Genomic DNA, 19,184 nt, shown 5'->3' on the forward strand with positions numbered 1-19,184 from the left:
AGATGAAAGAACCCGAGTTTAGTTCCCAGCACCTACATTCATTGGTGGTTGCTACAGGGAGTCTGATATCTCTTGATTTCTATGGACAGCTGCACTTGTGTGTTTCAGACCACCCCTAACTAAAAATAAATAAAAGCTAGGTAAGCAGTAGTGAACTCTGTTCAGAGCCAACCTCCTCTCTTGCCTACGGGCTTCTTGTTTATCAAAGCATCTATCACTTCTGGCCTCACACATGTACTAGATTCACTCAACCCCTTATCAAGCATAGAAAGAACCTGGTAACTTCCACCTATACAAACTCTTCCCACTCTACCATACTGACCTACCCCAAACACAAAGAGAAAACAATTCCCTGCAATTCCATATTGCAACAGCTACGGAATGACATGTGGTTACAAACACTACCATGGTAATGTAACTTACTGGGAGTTAGACAGACAGACACACAAATATGACATAAAGTAGAGGGGTTAGCTGGAAAGAGAGGGGGGTTATGCATTGATTTCAGGGGTGTAAGTATTTTTTTTTTTGTAGTCCAGATGTTAAGATCCAAACGTAAAACAAAGATATCTAGCTTCTACAACTAAAAAACTATCCCACTTTTTCCTGTCTAGCTCTAAGTTTCAATTCCTATCTCATGTTGCTTTAAACCACACCTCGTCTACCGAAAGGATGCACAGAAGAAACACTTCGCTACAATGCATCTTAAGCAATTAGATTTTAAGCAATTAGATGATTTGAACCAGAAAAAACTAAGCTGTTAATTATAGTGAGGAAAGCACAAGAGACATGGAATTTTCAAGGAGGCAAATGCAAAAGACTTTTGGGCAAAAGGAATATTTACGAGCGAGAAACAGGCGAAGCCTGTGGCACATCATCCAAAGATAGAAAGGAATTTTTGAGAAGGCTACAATAGTACAGTCGCACTACTGCAACAGCCCAGAACCTTAGTTCCAACAGGCACCCAACGGCTCGGTCTCCGGTTTCCGCGGGTCATAAAAGAATAACGGACACACTTCCAACGGTGAACCCTATGCTGCGCGCGCCGCTTCCGCCTGCCGGGGTCGCCCTAGCGCACCGCCCACCGGCACGCGACCCACAGAGCCCAGGGGCAGCACGCGACGGGTAATGCCTTCGGTGCCACCACTCGCCAAAACCTCGAGTCAAAGGCAAAACAAACAGGAAAACAAAAAACAAGCACAGGCGTTTCTCGTCAGAGCAGACTTTATTGCGGCGACACGGCCGCTGTTCGCACGCTCCGCCGGCAGCACACCAGCCCCAGGCACGCGCCCCCCTTCACCCCAGCTCCAGTTACCGTGCGCCGGGGTCGCGCGGAAAGTTCGCCGGCTCCTGAGGCGGAAAACGCAGTGCCGACGCCCCACTCCTGTCAGCGACTGAGGCCCCAAGCGGCGGTTTTCTCACTGTTGCACCGTGGATGGCAGGGACCGCCGCGCGACGCGGAGCGCCGCAAAGTGACGGCGGCGCGGAGCTGACGTCACGCGCCGGGGGCCAGCCAGCGCGCGTGAGGGCCACCACGCCCCCTTCCCTAGCGGCCCCAATCGGGAGGAGCCTGGTTTAGTAGGCGGGGCCTCAGCGACTAGAGAAGTAGTGCGATTGGTAGAGAGGGAGGAGCGAGAGCCAGAACAGCGAGTGGGATCGAAGAGGGGCGGGCCGAGACCGCTGCGGAAGTCTCGCGAGGCCGAACCAGAGCAGAGTGTGGCGGCGGCGGCGGCGGCGAGATCTGGGCTCGGGTTGAGGAGTTGGTATTTGTGTGGAAGGAGGCGGAGGCGAAGGGAGGAAGGGGGCAGCGTAACGCCGGCCCGGAGGGCGGGAGGAGGCGCGGCCAGGGCAGGCAGCTGAGGCAAGGCTAGCCAGGCGGGGAGCAGGACAGGCAGCGGCCGAGCAAGCGCGGGGCGCACCGATCTCGGGAGGCGGGGAAGCCCCGCGGCCGCCGCGCCCGCCCCTTCCCCCGCCGCCCGCCCCCTCTCCCCCCCCCGCCCGCTCGCTGCCTTCCTCCCTCTGCCTTCCTTCCCCACGGCCGGCCGCCTCCTCGCCCGCCCTCCCGCAGCCCAGGAGCCGAGGCTGCCGCGGCCGTGGCGGCGGAGCCCTCAGCCATGGCCTCGGGCGACACCCTCTATATTGCCACGGACGGCTCAGAGATGCCAGCCGAGATCGTGGAACTGCATGAGATTGAGGTGGAGACCATCCCGGTGGAGACTATCGAGACCACAGTGGTGGGCGAGGAGGAGGACGACGACGAAGAGGACGAGGACGGTGGCGGTGGAGACCACGGTGGCGGGGGCGGCCACGGGCACGCTGGCCACCACCATCACCACCACCACCACCACCACCCGCCCATGATCGCGCTGCAGCCACTGGTCACCGACGACCCGACCCAAGTGCACCACCACCAAGAGGTGATTCTAGTGCAGACGCGCGAGGAGGTAGTGGGTGGCGACGACTCGGACGGGCTGCGCGCCGAGGACGGGTTCGAGGACCAGATCCTCATTCCGGTGCCCGCGCCGGCCGGCGGAGACGACGACTACATCGAGCAGACACTGGTCACCGTGGCGGCGGCCGGCAAGAGCGGTGGCGGGTCTTCGTCGGGCGGCGGCCGCGTTAAGAAGGGCGGCGGCAAGAAGAGTGGCAAAAAGAGTTACCTGGGCAGCGGGGCCGGCGCGGCGGGCGGTGGCGGCGCCGACCCGGGTAATAAGAAGTGGGAGCAGAAGCAGGTGCAGATCAAGACCCTGGAGGGCGAGTTCTCGGTCACCATGTGGTCTTCAGGTGAGTGCCAGCAGCGCGCCGCTGCTCAGGATGTTTTTGTTTTGAAGGGAAGCCATGTTTTATGTGTGTGATGGGCGCCGCCATCTTCTCCGCCCGGGCAAGTATGGCGGCCCCAAAAGATGGCGGGGGCGGCGGGCCGCGAAGATGGCGGCGCGGGGGAGGGGCGGCGCCCGGCTAGGCCGCAATGGCGTAGTTTGTGCGAGCGGAAGCGGGCTGTGGCGGCGGGCGGAGAGGGAGGGGCCGGTGCCCCTCCACGCCCGAGCCAACGGACGTGCGGCGGGCCGGTTGAGGGCGCCGCCCCGCGCCGGACCACCCGCCGGGCGTTGACAGGGCCGTGGCGCAGGGCGGACGCGCGCCGTTCCTCCGCCGTCCTCCGGGGGCTGTCGGGGCCCCGCCCCGCTCCCTTGGACGCGTAGAGTCTCCCTGAAGCCCTTCCCGGAGCGGGCGGCACAGAGCCCGTCGCAGCTGCCCCGCGGTCACGCTGGCCTCGGCCGTCGCCGCTGTGGGGCGGGACTTGGGTGGCACGTAGGGCTCTCGTGTGCGGGTTCGGCGGCCGTTGGAGCCTGTCACCCGCGCTACCAACGCGCTCCCAGTCTGCTCGACCCAGAACGGGAGTTACGAAGAGGAAGGGCTGGGGCATTTCACTGGTCTCTTACGCACTGTGAATTTTGTTTTTTAAGTGGTGGGCCCTTTGCAGATAGGCTGGGCTAGTTTACACAGCTTAGGATATTTGCCTCCAAACTAATAAAAATCTTACGGTTTTCAATATCTGTAGTCTTGTTTTCCCTACAAAAAGAACCAAAAAGGTGATAATTGGTTTTACTGCTTTAATATGGCTTTTAGCGAAAGTCCGGGAGACTATAGGGTACAGAAGAGTTCCTTCTCTGCAAGAGTAGAATCAATTTAGAGCTGTGGAAAGGCTGTTTGTTAGACTGTTCACTATATCCTAGTACTGTTAACAAGCTAGCCAGCCAGCTTCGTTGTTAAGAAACCAGCTAGATAGAATAATCCCACCGTACCTAGTTCATGTAGCTCATCTGATAATTAAATTTGAAATTGAGAGCGTAACACTTGAGCCTTAATATGTGGTTTGTTAAAATTTACAGGAATAAGTAAAGTATATGTAAAGCTGGTCGTTAGTAGTATCCAGGTGACAGGAAGCTTGATGGGTCTGTGGTTCAGAGAAGAGGGAAAGCACTCTGGAGCTCTAATAGGAAGTGCTCAGGGCTCTGTTCTTCACTGAATGAATCTCTGGTTACAGTCTGCACAAGAGTTTATCAGGAGCTGCATGCAACTTAACTAGCCATGAACTGATAGTTATCCAGTGCCTTCAACACATTTTGGTCGATAACAGTAGTTTGCACACTCAGATCTTTAATTTAAAAGCCTTTTCCCCTTTTTAATAAGAATGAGATAATGAAAGCAGGTTTAGAGCTTTAGATGAATTTACCAAATTCGGAGTACCGGGTACATTATATAAAACTCGATTCACATGTTCGACTCATTTGATCTTATCAAGTTGTTAATTTGTATTTTCAGAAAGAAAACACTTGGTAGTGTGGTATTGATGAATAGTGTGTGTTTAGTTTGGGGGGGTAAGGGGCCTGGCTAATGTGGGTTAATTGACAGTTCAGTTGGCATTTAGTCATTATTTCCCTGTATGACTAGCTGCTTACAAGGGCACATAGAGCAGCTTGACATTTTAGTGTCTATTTCTTAATTGTCTAGCATGTTACTGAGTAGTCTGAAAAAAACGGTGGGTATAAATATTTGATGTCAAGAGCAAGGGATGGCCTATTTCCTCAAAAATGTCTTGTGGTAAATGATCCTTCTTCCTTGCCTTTGTGGCTTGCAGTAAAAAGGAGCTAAGTAGTGTGTGGTCAACTATTCATGTCTCAAGTTCAGATTCTGAAAATAATTTATTCTTCAGAACTAAATTAAAACTACAATAAGTGAAGGGTCATGTTGTGTAGGTTGCTATGGTAGGCAATAGACTTCATTTGAGTTGCAACTCCACAGTGCGTAGTTTTTTTAAATTAGTGCATTAGATTAACTAAACTAAAAAGCCACAGATTTACATAAGCAGTTCTCATAAAGATAGTGCATGTTGGGTAGTCTTGTTGTTTTTCCAGACAGGGTTTTCCTTCGTACTCCTGGCTGTCTGGAACTCATTCTGTAGACTAGGTTTGCCTGAACTCAAGAGATCAGTCTCTGCTTCCTGAGTATAATAAAAGGTAGGAGAAGGGCTGGAGAGATGGCTCAGTGGTTAAGGGCACTGACTGCTCTTCCAGAGGTCCTGAGTTCAAATCTAAACAACCACATGGAGCTTCACAGCCATCTGTAATGGGATCTGATGCCCTCTTCTGGTGTGTCTGAGGACAGTGACAGTGTACTCATACATAAAATAAATCTTAAAAAAAAAAAAAAAAAAAAAAAAGGATGTCCACTTTTAAAAAAAAAAGTAGGAGATACTACAACCTAGAAACAATGTTGAGTCTTCTTAAAACACTAGTTATTTGTTTGCATCTCTAGTTTTTGTTGTTGTTTTTAACACATTTTAGTAGACATTTGTGAAAACCAGATACTACAGATTTTGTAGGTCTCTTTGCTTTTGTGTTTGTCATCCTCTGAACAGTGACAGCATTCTTTGTGGGGGTTGTAGTTGAAAGTACCTTAAGCATTATAGGCTTAGAAGCCTGCTCCTTTCCTTTCCCTCTTGGTTTTCATAGTTCATTAGTTTATCAAGAGATACTGCAATGATGTTGTGACAAGACTTCTGGGGAAATACAAGTTTACTCACAGATGTTTAGCCACCAAAGTGAACCAATTAATTTTATTGGGTTACTTTTAGAAATATGAGTGAGGGGTCACTTACAGGAGCAGAAATGACGAAAGACATTTTGTTACCAAAGTCCACCTGCTGTGAGGCTCCACAAGGCTGGGAACCTGGAGCACACTGATTGCACAGCCTTCAGGCAGCTCCACAGATTGGAGAGTTCCCTTTCCAAGTGCCTCAGTTGGCCTAAACCTCTTCTAGGCTGATGGTCTGGCCTGAATGTCTTTGTAGTTCAGTTTCCTTCTGTTGAGTCTCAACTTTTATTGTTTATTCTGGTAAGGAGGGACCTAGAGAGTCTAGTCAGTTTCAGGGACTTCCTGTATATTTTGAGTTATCCTCCTGCTTTAGGACTTTCCTGCAAGATTTGAAGTTTCAGTCACCTAAAAGCTTAAGAAACCTACACAACAGTCAGTTCATTTTTTGGTTTGTTTGCTTTTGTAAGACCTCATCTTTCCACGTAGGCCTGGAACTCACTATATAGACTGGGCTGGTCTCAAATTCAGAGATCCAATATCCTCTGGCTTCTCCAGTGCTGGGACTAAAGAGTGTACCATTACAACCTGCCAATTTGTGGTTTGTCTGTTTGATTTTTGGAGGCAAGGGTCTAACATTGTGGCCCAGATTGGGATTATAATCATAAATCACCATCATTGCTTCACAGACCTATGAGCAGTGACTCCTCAGTCCTCTTCTTCCCACTAATTCACCTATCCCAGACTCTATGCAAATAGAGTCAGAAAACATTTGCTCTTTTGTATCTGGATTAGCAGATATTCATCCCTTTTTAGTGGCTAAATGATAACCCATAATATAATGATTTTTGTGGATAAAACTAAAGCCTAAACATTTCAGTATTTAGAGTTTTTCCCGTGTTTTGAATATTTGTAATTATTTCCAAATTGATGTTTAGGTTTCTTTCTTCATTGACAGAGCTGTATTTCTTCGGAAATAGTTATCAGAATCATGTAGGAGTGAATTTATTTTTATTTAACTAATAATGAAGAAAATCACTTACCAAAAACATAAAGTTTTGAGAGAAACCTATGTGGCTTTAATTATCTCTTGTTAAATTTAATATATAGTCAGTTGAGTAACATTAGAATTGAGTGACAGTGACGTGACATTAGAAAAAAACATTAAGTGAAATAAGACCAAATTGTTACATTTTCCTTTATCTTATACATTTAGAAAAACTCAAGGCTTGTCAGTAATGGATATTGCCAGTTCTGTGGTGATCTCATTTACTGTGTTGGTTTTTAATCACAGAGTAGATAGACCACAATCATACATTTTCATGCAACCAAATCCCCAGAATTCTCCAAAACAACACACCCAGTCTTAGACCCCAGTTCTGGTCTGGTCAATGGGAGCTCCAGCCTGTTAAGTTCTGTGACCTTTGACTGTCCCCTGCAGGTTATTAACTTTATAGTTGCTACTGTCAACTGCTCTCTTCTGCCACCAGGAGAAAAGTTGCTTTTAGGAAAGGTCAGGGCTCCTTTCCTGTCTACTTCCAAGCATTTTAAGCTTTTGAAAAAAATTTGATAAAAAACAGAGACTTGGGTCAGTGGTTAAGAGCACTGGTTACTTTTCAGAAGGACCAGGTTTGATTATAAGCCCTGAGTGGTGACTCAACTGTCCTAATGGGATCTGATACTTTCTGGCCTTAGGCACCAAGCATACATGTGGTGCATACATGCAGGCAAAAATATGCTCATTTTAAAAAGTGAACAAAGACCTACCCTGTATGCCCAGGTGGTTGCTTACAAAGGCATTTCTGTTTGTTTTGAAGTCTGCTTAAGCAGTCCAGTCTCTGAAAATCCTAAGATTTCCTGCATTCTTTTGTATAACCCCTCCTTTTGTTCAGGTGGCTCTATTCTTGCTCACACTTGGAATAAGAGTAAGACTAATTGAAATCGGAAGAATAAAAAAGTAGGACCTTTATAGTTTCAAAATTCTGAATATTTGGAATTTGTATTGTATAGTTTTATCCGAAAAGACTCATCATACCTTACAGTTCTTTTCTGTATGTGTGTGTATTGTGCCATATGCAAGGCTTGGAGAGGTCAGATAAGGATGTTGTGTGTCTTATTTCTATTCCTCCCTCCCCCAGCTTTGAGTTTAACATGGGAGCTGAACTCTGAACTTGGGTCCATCAGTCTTACTTACCAAACCATCTCTTCAATCCAAGTCCTGTTGTCTGCCGCTGCTGTGCCCCCCCCCCCCCATGCTCTTATAAGCAGTATTTGTGAGATAGCTCAGGCTGGCTTCATTCAAGGCAGTCTTCCTGTGTCAAGTTTCTGGGTGCTGTTTACACACATTCATTTAAAACTACATTTAAAATTTGATATCTAAAACAGGATTTGGACATAAAAACATTAATTTTATTAGTTAAGTTACTAGGAATAGTAGGGAGATCTTAGGTGGTAGTAAGCTGGTGTACTGGTACATATATGCCCTTGATCCTTTGGTCTCTAAATATGAGTGGCCATTCCCCCCCTTTTAAAAATTGTATATTCCCTGTATTTACATTTCAAATGTTACCCCCCCACGCACACACACTTCCATTCCCCTAAGTGGCTGTTCCCTAATTGTAACTATCCTGTTAGTAAGTTATGGCTTTTTGTGGTGTGAGGATCTAGCTAGAGCCTTGCACACACTAGGCAAGCACTTTCCCACTGAGATACATATCAACTCTATGATTAATTTTCAGTAACAGCCCAGTGGTTTCGGGGAATTGTACTGGTAACCACATCATAATTGCTCTCTAGGGAGCACTGGCCAAGGCATCTCTTTAGTGTTTAAAATGAAGTAGGAGATCCCTAAAATCTTGTTTTTTGAAACAGAATTCTGCAGTGTAGCCCTGCCTGGTTTCAAGCTCATGAAAATCTGACTTAGTCTCTTGAGTGCTGGAATTATATTTGTGTGCTAACACACCCGGCTTAATTTTTCTTTTCTATCTTGTTTCCTTACGAGGGATTGAATTCGGGCTTCATGTGTATTAAATTACAGTTAATCACTTAGTCACGCCCTGGTCTTCGTTTTCATCTTTAAAGCAGAGAAATTGTACTTCTTTACAAATGACCAAGTTTTTTATAGGAAATTATGTACTTAATTTTATCTGTTTCCGTGCTGGGGAAGAACCCAGGACCCACACACTTGTTGAGAGCTTTACTGAGCCACACCCCTCCCTCAAAATTGAGATGACCATCCTGTTACTTCAACTGTGCCCAGGGTTTAGGGTTTCTCTGTGTAGCCCTGGCTACAATTGTAGACCAGGTTGGCTTCAAACTCAGAAAAGAGATCCACCTGTCTCTGTCTTCTGAGTGCTAGGATTTGGCATTGCATTGTGGTTTCTAATGTGGGTAAAGGTTATTCTTGAGCAAGTTGTTCCTGAATAAGGAACACCGCCGTTTCAGTGTGTGTTTGGGTGGTGTTAGTGCTGTGGATGATGTCTTTTGAGCAAAATGAAACCACCATGGTCAGAGATAGGAGGCATGGGTACTCAGTCCAGCCAGCAAGTGTGTTCTTGAATGAGTAGGTAAGTATGTAAATGGGGAAATAGAAGCAGAATCATTGGTGTCAACTCGAGTGAGCTTCCTTCCTGGCAATGAAAATGAAAAGGGAAATTAAAATTACACTGTCCTTACTTGATACCAAGATGAAAAACTGAGAAGGTGGGCTTTGACTGACTTTATCATTGGTAGGCTTACAGCACAGGAAGATTACATGCACAAGTGGAGTTTAGAGGACAGCTTTCAGAAGTTGATTCTTTCCACCATGTCATTTCTAGGGATCCAATTCAAGTTGTTGGGTGCCTTTAATACTGAGCCATCTTGCTGGCCTTCAAGAAATCTTTTTAAAAAGAAAAAAAAAAAAAACCAGTTCTTTGAGAAACCTATATTCATGTCATGCTTATATATAATAGCCTATTCTAAGCACCTTTTGCCTTCCCCCTCTAAATCTCATTTTTAAATCAGTGATAAACAATTCCTTATTTTGTTTCAAAGGGAAAGAAAAATGAGGTTTGAGGAAGGTGGTGTAGCAGTTAAGAACACTGGGTTCAGCTCCTAGCACTAATAGAGTTGTGCCCTTTAACCCATGTTTCAGAGATGTGATGCTTTTCTGGTTCTTAAGGGCATTGTACATGCATGTATAGGCACTCACACTTATACATAAAATGAAAATAAATATTTAAAAAGGAAAGGAGTGGTGCTGTGCCTTAGAGCTAAGGAGTCAGATACTTGCCAAGTGTGAGCTCAGGTTTGACCCCAGTGCCACAAAAGGTAAAAAGTGTGACTGTCTTACATGAAGGGGACTGATTCTTGAATGCAGTCAGGTATATATATATTCTCCATGTTGTGTTAGGGCAGACCAGACAGATAGCTTTGTGCAAAAGGCACTTGATGCTTAATGATGCAATCCTAGTTAGGTTCCACTGAAGGTTGAAGGTAAAGGTTGACTTCTCAGTTATTGTCTTCTGACCTCCAAATGGCACTCTTGCTTGTCCCGAAAACTTAAAGAAGACTTTGTTTCCACCAGCATGTTATTTTTTCACAGTGATTCTTGGATCTGCCAGAGATGTCTAAAAAGTGTAAAACTTGAAATATTTATTCCTTAGTTGAAATTTCCTGATGTCCCATCTTCTTTTTTTTTTAGTTTTTCAAGACAGGGTTTCTCCGGCTATCCTGGAACTTGCTCTGCAGACAAGATTAGTCTTGAACTGAGATATCCTCCTACCTCTGCTTAGGATCAAAGGTGTGAACCACCATGCCCTGCCCTTCCATCTTCTCGATGTGCTTGCTATGGTTGTTGAGCTCAGTATTCTTTAAGCCTGGTGGAGAATACCTTATTTCAGTAGGTTGTTGATGTTCTGGCTTTAGAAATATGAACTGAAGGAAAGATTTAGATTCAGTGATTTGAGTGTGAGGTTGCGTGTGAGTGAGAGTTTTACCTTTGAAGGTTTGGTTGTGGTGTGGTGGTGGTGATGGTTCTGGGATGAACTAAAAGGGTTCCATATGTTAAATCTTCAGCTTAAAATCTTTAAGTAAATATGTTGTGCTTTACTGAAAAATAAATTCTACTGTTCTATCTGGGAACTTCTGAGGATTTTTCTGACCCAGATCCATCTCTTGGTCAGTACTTAATATTTAATAAACGGTTACTTTAAATTTGGGGAAAAAAATAAATTCTATATATCAAGGTATTAATTCCTGGAATCTTATTGTTGCTTTATTTATACTTCTGATTAAGGTTCTTGAGGCAGAGAGAGGCTCTTGGATTATCTAGGTGGGCCCTAAATATAATTATACCAGTGTCCTTGTGATCACCTGAAGGAATGAGAGGGAGAGGCACCTCAGACAAGAGGTGATTAGGAAGCAAGACATTGTGAATTGTGATTATGTAGGGGTCAGGAGCCAAAGAATGTTGTAGCCCCTTATCCCTAACTTCCAAAGTCTGAGACCTACTATCCCATTTAAACAGAGGAGGGAGGAAAAGAGAAGCAAGAATCTGTGCTGAGAATAGTGGCACATACCTTCTTTGATCCCAGTACTTGGGAGGCAAAGGCAGGGTGGATTTTAGTGAGTTCCATGACAGCCAGTGCTACATAGTAAAATTCTGTCTCTCTATCCCAAAATTTTTTTTTTTTTTGTATTCAACTCCCATCACATTCCAGATAGAATAATTAGCATGTTAACATGCTACCAATCTAGTAAAGTAAGTTTTGTTCTTGTTCTTTAATGGGTGAGGAAACAACAAAACAAAAAAGCTGTGAGTGGTAGATGTGCTGTAAGAACCAAACATCTTGGGGTTTCATTCTGGGTGTTGGAGAAATGATCATGAGAAGAGGCAGGAGAGGAAAGTATTTATTACATGCCCTATATCAGGTACCAAAAAACTATGAGAAAACCTGTTTAGTTAGTACACATTGAGTACAAGGGGAAACTCCCCTTTTGACTGCTAGACCTGGAGAGCTCTCAGCCTTTTCATGTAATGTTTTTAATTAAGACTTAGTAACTAGAGGTTGTCCCTTGGTTTACTTCTCATCAGACTGAAAATGTCATCCTTGGTAAGGGAACTGAATACCAGGAGGACTAGTCTGTATAGCTTTCTGATTTTTGGGTAGTACCATTTACAGGGATTGTTGAATGTGGATGAATGGCTCAGCCTCCCCCTCACAGATGGTGTTGACTAGACTTGGTTTCTTCCACAGCTGCATCCTGGGCTGCTTATCTCTGCTCTGGTAGTTCTGGGTCATCCTCATCTGGCTGTAACGTTAGTGTAGAAATACAGGACTGCAGTTGTAGCCTAGCATTCTAAACAAGGCACTCTTGCCACTGCACTTCTTTCAGTCAGTATCTTATGTCTTAGACTTTCCAAATAGACCTTGGTCTGTTACCCTGCCAAATCTGGCTCCGTGCCCACTTTGCCTTCAAAGGAAACTCCAGCAATGAACCTCTAACAGGTAAGCCCAACCTACAGCCTGTGAACCATATGTATCCTAATAAAGCTATGAACATGGCCTAACACATTTGTAAATGACAATGTCGAAACTTTAGGCATGTCCCCTGAATCTGGTGCATTAATAATTTTTAAACCAGCATTAGATCATTTGCTTCCTGAACATAATTTCCCTTGGTTTGTGTACACTATCACCTGTTGCAGTTTTCAAAAATCAATGTTGTATTTGACATTCAAAGTAGATCAGCTTACATTCTCTTGTACTTTGGTTTTCAGTATTATGAGATTAAAAGACTGTAATAATAGCCAACGCAAAAGGTAGTATGTGATGTGTACGAGCTAGTAACCAGTTCTGAAGGGGCTGAAGGAATATGAGAGCAGGCCAGCATGGACCACATAGTAAGAGTAACACACCAAAAAACAAAACAAGGGGCTGGAGAGATGGCAACTTGGCAGTTAGAACACTTACTGCTCTAGCAGAGGACTCACATTTGGCTCGTAGCACGAGATGTAATGCAGACCATAAGGTGACAAAGGTCATGCAGCCCTGCTTTAGGCTTTTAATGTTTTTCTCCCTTCTTGATTTCCTTTGCAAATTCTTGTTTTTCTATTGTTGGAATTAGGGGGTGGCTCTAGGACCCTTCTTCCATTTTCAGTGGGTGTGTTCTTTGTTTCTGTGGCTATAAATGAAGTCTGTGTGCCAGCAACTGACACCATTCTCACCAACATAGATTCCTTTTTATTCCCTGTCCTTGCTTTCTGACAGCCTGCATGGGCATCTCAAAGCAGTTAGACTTTTTTTTTTTTTTCCCCTTTCCCTGCCTCCCTCCCTCCCTTCCTTTCATTTCCATCATCTCTTCCCCACTCGGCTAATTCAGCAAGTGACACCACCATCCTCCAAGAGATGTATCGGGTTAACAAACTATGGTTTAGTCCTCCAAACGAAATCTTCAGTGTTGTGAGGGCCTCCTGGGAATGTGTTTGTTTGGTACTAAATCACATTTCTCAGAAATTATTCCCTTTACAAGTAGAAAAATTATCACTTTAATCCTTGTTTCTCTAAATAAAAACTCATCATGTAGGTCAAGTGTGTGAAGGGCTAGGCAGTGGGTTTTGTGCTATCTCTTAAAGCCAGTGAAGTCCACCTGACCTTGTGTCAGTAAAGCAGCCTGGATGACCCCTGAAGAAGTGTTCGTAAAAGTGGGGCACTTAAAAAAAAGATTGATTCTTAGTTTTTACTTGTAGGTGTGTGCACATGTGAGCATAGGTGTCAGCTGGGTCCAGAAGAGGACATGTGATCTGCAGGACTGGTTAGTGGGTGATTGTGAGCCATTGGGGATGGAACTCATTAGTAACCTGGAGTCATCTCATCTATCCAGCTCCCTAAACAATGTTTAACTTTGAAACAGGGTCTCACTATGTAGACCAGGATAGTCTCAAACTCACAGCCTACCTCTTCATCTCCTCATGGGTGTTGGAATAAGAGGTTTGAACCACTCCACCTAGTCCTGCCTTAAACTGGGACACAGCAAGTACTTCAGCTCCCTTTCAGGCAAGCCCCCAAGGATCTACGTGTTTTCTGCTTCCCCAGAGCTGAGATTCCACATGCTACCTTGCCCTTGTTTTTACATGGGTGCTGGAGAACAAACTCAGACTTGCAGAACAAGCACTTTATTCCTGTTTCCCCAAACTCTCTTTTGTGTTCTTTATACTCTTGAGTATAGTAAGAATTGAATCTCAAAAAAAATGTTCTCTGGGCTGGAGGTGTGATTCCATAGAAATGTGTCATCATTTAACTTCCCTCTCTAGAAGTGCCTTCCCTGGGGGTAGAGACTGTATTGTTTCTCACCACCATGACAGGCATTTATTTATCTTCAAGGCCCTGGCTAATATATTTGGAACTAATACAAGGGTTAGTCTAGGTTGGGAGTTCTCAGTGGTATATTCCCAGGCTGGCTTCAAATTTGCATTTGTACTTGGGGCATAACCTTGAACCCACCCCCACTCCCCAAGTTCTGATTTATACACTTGTGGCATCAGGTATAGGTTATGTGTAACTGAGGATTGAACTCGGGGCGGCTAATGGTAGACAAATCCTACCTACCGAGCTACATTCAGAATGTTGGGGCTGGGGAAAGTGGATAGGGAATCTAGCTTCCATGCCTACTGTTGTATTTCTGTAAGGTTAGGTTTTGGTGTGATAGTGTATCTAGGTGAGAGACTGACAGAGCAGACTGAGAACTTGAGTGCCAGTGTGGATTCCCAGCTTTGTAACTGCTGATGTTTTATTTTAATTGGTGCAGCCAATCAGCTGTTTTTTCTTACACCCATTCATCCATCTGTAGAAATGCATCTTCATCAATACATGGATGCTATTATGTATTAGTACATTGTTGCTTTGAGGGCATCGGATCCCAGTGGTTGTGAGCCATCATATGGTTGCTGGGAATTGAACTCGGGACCTCTGGAAAAGCAGTCAGTGCTCTTAACCTCTGAGCCATCTCTCCAGCCCCCCTATACATGGATGTATTATTGTGGTCTTCCTACTTCCTAAGAGACACTTGTGACACAGTTTGTCACACAGGTCTGAGAGTTAGGTTTAAGAGTTTACAACCAATACAAATGCTTCATTTTTGTTATGTCCTTTTTCTTAAAAAACGGGGAGGGGGTTGCCAGCAAGATGGATCAATAAGTACACTGATAGCCTGAGTTCACTTCCCAGGTCACATGTACAGGAAGGAAGAAATGAGTCTTGAGTTGTCTAACCTTCACATACATCTTGCCCTTGTGTCCCTGAATTTTGTTTACAAGTTTACAATTTAACAGCCCCAGGTAGGTAAATTGCTTAATTTTTCCATGCCTGAGTTTCTTTGTAAAATCTGAGTGGGTGGTAGTACTCTCACTTCCTAGGGAGTATGTGTAATGATGAAGGTAGAGCTGCATGTAAACACTGGGTAAATGTACCTGCTGCTACATCAGACTTCTAATGTAGATTTGTATTATAGTCCAGACTAAAGGCTATGTGAGTAAACTGTGGTGTTTCACACCTGTAATCACAGTACTTGGGAAGTGGGGGCAGGAGATTGGGCTATCCTAATACAGACCAACTTAAAGAAGAGGGAGTGAGGCTCAGCAGCAAGAAGTGATGAGTATGAAAAGAAGGAACCTCCCAAAAGTTAGCCTCAGCCTTGGCACCCACACTCAAATGCACAGGCCACATAATAAAAATGTTGGCGTGTTTGGTTTTGTTTTTTTTGAGACAGGGTTTCTCTTTGTAGCCTTGGCTGCCATAGAACTTTCTCTGTAGACCAAGGTTGGCCTTGAACTCAGAGATCTGCCTGCCTCTGCCTCCCGAGTGCTGAGATTAAAGGTGTGGAGCACCACTGCCCTGCTCCCCCCCCCCCCCTTTTCTTAAAATAAAACTTGTTTTTAAAAATAGAGCAGTGGAAAATTAGAGAGACGTTTGGGTTTTGTCTCCTTTGCTTTTCCTTTTGGAGTGATTTAACTTGTAGTGATTGCTTGACTTCGAAGAAGAATGCTTTTTTTTTTCCCCATGTACAGTTTGAAATGGGTAAAAGGCAAAACTGAGAGGAATGTAGTTATTCAGACAAGGGTAAACTGGGAGAATGTATGACAGTGTACTCATGGAGAGCTAGCTGCTTCTGGTAGGCTAACTCAGAATATTAATGTGAAGGAAGGTCTGCTGGTCTTGACGTTGAAGGTTTGGGTGACCTAGGAGTTCAAAAAGACTGAGGACACAGAATGAATGGTTGAGAGGTGAAGTGGGAGCTATAAATAGCTACTTAAGAGGATTCCACTGGAAAGTTTTTATTTTATTCAATGGATTTATTTAGTTAAGATGATCAATTTCATGTGTTTCAGATGAAAAAAAAGATATTGACCATGAAACAGTGGTTGAAGAGCAGATCATTGGAGAGAACTCACCTCCTGATTATTCTGAATATATGACAGGCAAGAAACTCCCTCCTGGAGGGATACCTGGCATTGACCTCTCAGACCCTAAGCAACTGGCAGAATTTGCTAGGTAAGTTACAAGAACCTTTCTTTCTAGTCTAGGAAGTGCTTGATTCTTTCCAGCTGTATCTTTTTATTCCCACTTGACAGTGGTGGTTTGTATTTCTCTAGAGACGCTAATGAAAACAAAAGCAACCCACTTTTTGGCTTTGGTAATAACTGTGCTGTTGGTGTGTGAGGGCAGCATTTTAAGTGTTTGCAGAGATGAGGCAAATGCTCCCTGTTCCCACAGCTGGTGCTGCCTGGGAATGTCACAGCGCCTCTGTGCCTCTTCGTTACAATGTGTCCATGTTTATCCTGTATGCTTTGACCACAGAAGGAATTTCACCAGTTCATGATTTGGTGTGTGATGAGTGTAGTAACTCCTGGTGTTTTGTTAAGTTATGCTGACATTGTAGGACTTCTGTGGTCACCCAGGCTGAGAACTGTTCTGAACAATTAATTTCTGTATTCATTGATACTTGCGTATTTGTTTTGTTCTGAAATAGACTTCCTACAGAAGTCTCTGCTGTTTATATTAGTTTCTAGTGTAGGTATTTTTAAAATGAGGACATGGTGGGGTCAGGGGAGCACAAATATGTAGCATTTTAAATAAAATGGAATTGATAATGTGCGGCATCTTCCCTTGCCAAAGGTTGAGCAGAGCCATTTGTTTCATTTGTCCTGGCTTAGCAGAGTTACAGCTCTGTTTGTTAATAACACTGCTTTCCAGATTTTGTTAACAATTGTATTTCAGGAACAATTATGTGAAGTGTAAGTACCTGTTCTCCAATTTAAAAGAAAAAGGCTACAAATGGAGATTAAATTTGTATTGTACTAATTTGGCAATGAGATATGGTTTGGGAGCATACTGAATCAGATTCTGTGCCTGATTTTAATATTGTATGCTCTCCTAAAGTTAACCAGCTCTTCTTTGCTGCTTAGAATTGGATAAGGACACAGAGATGAGTGGAGACATGTTGGTGGTTGATGTGGACCTTGATGAGCTTAGTTTTAAGACAGTCTCACTGTAGCCCACAATGATCTTGATCTCAAAATCTTGCTTCAGTTTCCCAAGTCCTGGGATTATAGGTGTGTACCTTTATACCTGGCTTGAACATGGTGTTCTGATAAATAGAAAACAGGCTTCCATGGTCATGAGTGCCAGAACAGAATGGCACAGTAGGAAGTACAGATAATGTACAGTCATGCCTGGAAATTGGGGCGCTTAAAGAAAATAAATGAAATCAAGGGAGATTTGAATCAGATTGTTTTTAGCTCCATGAATGCTGGCAAGAATGAGCCCCCTCTACCCCCAGCAGCTGCTGAAGACATGAGTAGGGAGAAAGAGTTTTAGTCAAGGAGGATTACTTTATAGCAGAGTCCAAGATGGGTTGATCCCCTTGGGTATGGGAGAAGGCTTCAAATAGAAGGCTTGAGCTAGACTAGCAGGATAGAGAGAGTAAACATTAGAGATGGCAGGAGGTAAGAATGTTTTCTGTGTGTCTGGTTGGGGAAGAAAAAGGCTACCAATATCTACCTTATTACATCATTATCCTTCAGTAATTGCACAGGGGGGCAGTGTTTAGATAAATTTATGGGCTAAACTCAGGAGACTTCATGTTTTTAGGAATAAGTTAGAAGGAAGTCATGCTTAAAAATCAAGATTTTATGGAAGTTCTAAGATGGGAAGTTTGGGGAAGCCCTTGTGTTTGGAGAGTAAGAGGAAGCAGAGAAGGCAGAAGAGAATCATTTGATGTGGAAACTTGGGAAGGTGAGACCACATGGCTGCCAATGAAGAACCTTCTGAAAGAGCAACCAGGAGAGCAAAAAAATAGTCTCTATTGCACATTGCAGTACTGTTCAGTGGCAAGGTAAAGTACTGGAAAAAGACTAAAGAGAGGGAAGCTCTGGGCTGTGAGCCATACAACTCAGGTGTGATGACTTGTGGCATTGTTTTGACTCCCTACTCCAATGATACCTGGGCACACCAAAAAAAAGGACTTAACACCAGGGAGAAGGCCACAACAGGGAATGATGTCATGAATGCCATGGCCACAGCAAGTGATAAGACAGTACAGTAATGTTTGAAGAGAAGCATTTATTGTGACAAGTCTTTGGAGCCCAGAGCCTTGTGTGTGTTTGGCAGTGTTGCTGAACTGGAGCCAGCCCTCTTGGCCATTCCTTTTACAGTCAGCTCTTAGGACTCTTCTGTATTAGAATTGGATGTGGTCTTGTTCACTTTGCTAGCATGTAAAAATACAAAAATTTGGCACCAAGGTGTTAAGGATTAGATTACAGCCCCATCTTGAGTTAGTTCACTTAAAGATCATGTTGACTGACCGACATGGATTTTATTAGTGTCACCCTTTTCTGCTGTTATCTCCATGTTGTGAGACTGTATAATCATGGAGTGGTGTCTTCAGGGGCCTTTGACTGGGGCTCCAACAGTAGAATGTTAAGTAGAGAGGCACCAGGTTTTACTGTGTGGATCAGACCATATGATTTCCACCAGTTATGGCAAAACTTGTTCTTCAGGCCTTCCTTCTGACCTCTGTCTGATTGGAGAGCAACACTTGGGCCCTGAGGTCTTAGCCTATGCCTGAGAGTTCTTATGTTTCACTTTTCTATCCTGGGGCAGTGTGGCTGTGCTGTCCTGGTCTTGATGCTGACCAAAGAATGTCTCAGACCTGCCACACTCTGCTTAGGCTGCTTTTCGTATTAGGTTACATAGACATAAGTTTTTGTGGGGTTTTTTTGTTTTTTGTTTTTTAAAGCAGAAAAAAATGCAATGAATTTTATTTTGAAGTTTTTTTATTTAAAACTGGAGGATCGGATTGCTTGGTTTTCAGAAGTGCTTGCCTTGTACACAGGAAACCCTAGGCTTACATGTAAGTTAAGTGTTGTGTATCTTTTATCCGTAATGCTCAGGGGAAGCACATAGTCATCCTTAGCTGCATAGTTTGTTTGACACATGAGTGCTGTCTGAAAAAAAAAAATTAGGCGATGGTGGCTCATGACAGTAATCCCAGCAGTCAGGAGGCAGAGGCCCACTGAGTTTGAGGCCAGCCTGGTGTACAAAGGAGTACAA

The 19,184-nt window shown here is 44.3% G+C and overlaps 1 protein-coding gene across 1 annotated transcript in view; it reads left to right on the forward strand.

The window, feature by feature from the left end:
• Positions 1–1,238: 1,238 nt before the first annotated feature.
• YY1 (YY1 transcription factor) overlaps positions 1,239–19,184 on the forward strand; it is a 28,180-nt gene continuing 10,234 nt past the window's right edge. Inside the window, exons 1-2 of the mRNA XM_080931110.1 lie at positions 1,239–2,784; positions 15,962–16,124. Of these exons, the coding sequence (XP_080787236.1) occupies positions 2,115–2,784; positions 15,962–16,124 (833 nt within the window). The 5' untranslated portion in view covers positions 1,239–2,114. The remainder of the gene's footprint in view (positions 2,785–15,961; positions 16,125–19,184) is intronic.

Source organism: Micromys minutus (assembly GCF_963924665.1).
Source record: "Micromys minutus genome assembly, chromosome: 1".
In the NCBI taxonomy this organism is placed as follows: Eukaryota; Metazoa; Chordata; class Mammalia; order Rodentia; family Muridae; genus Micromys; species Micromys minutus.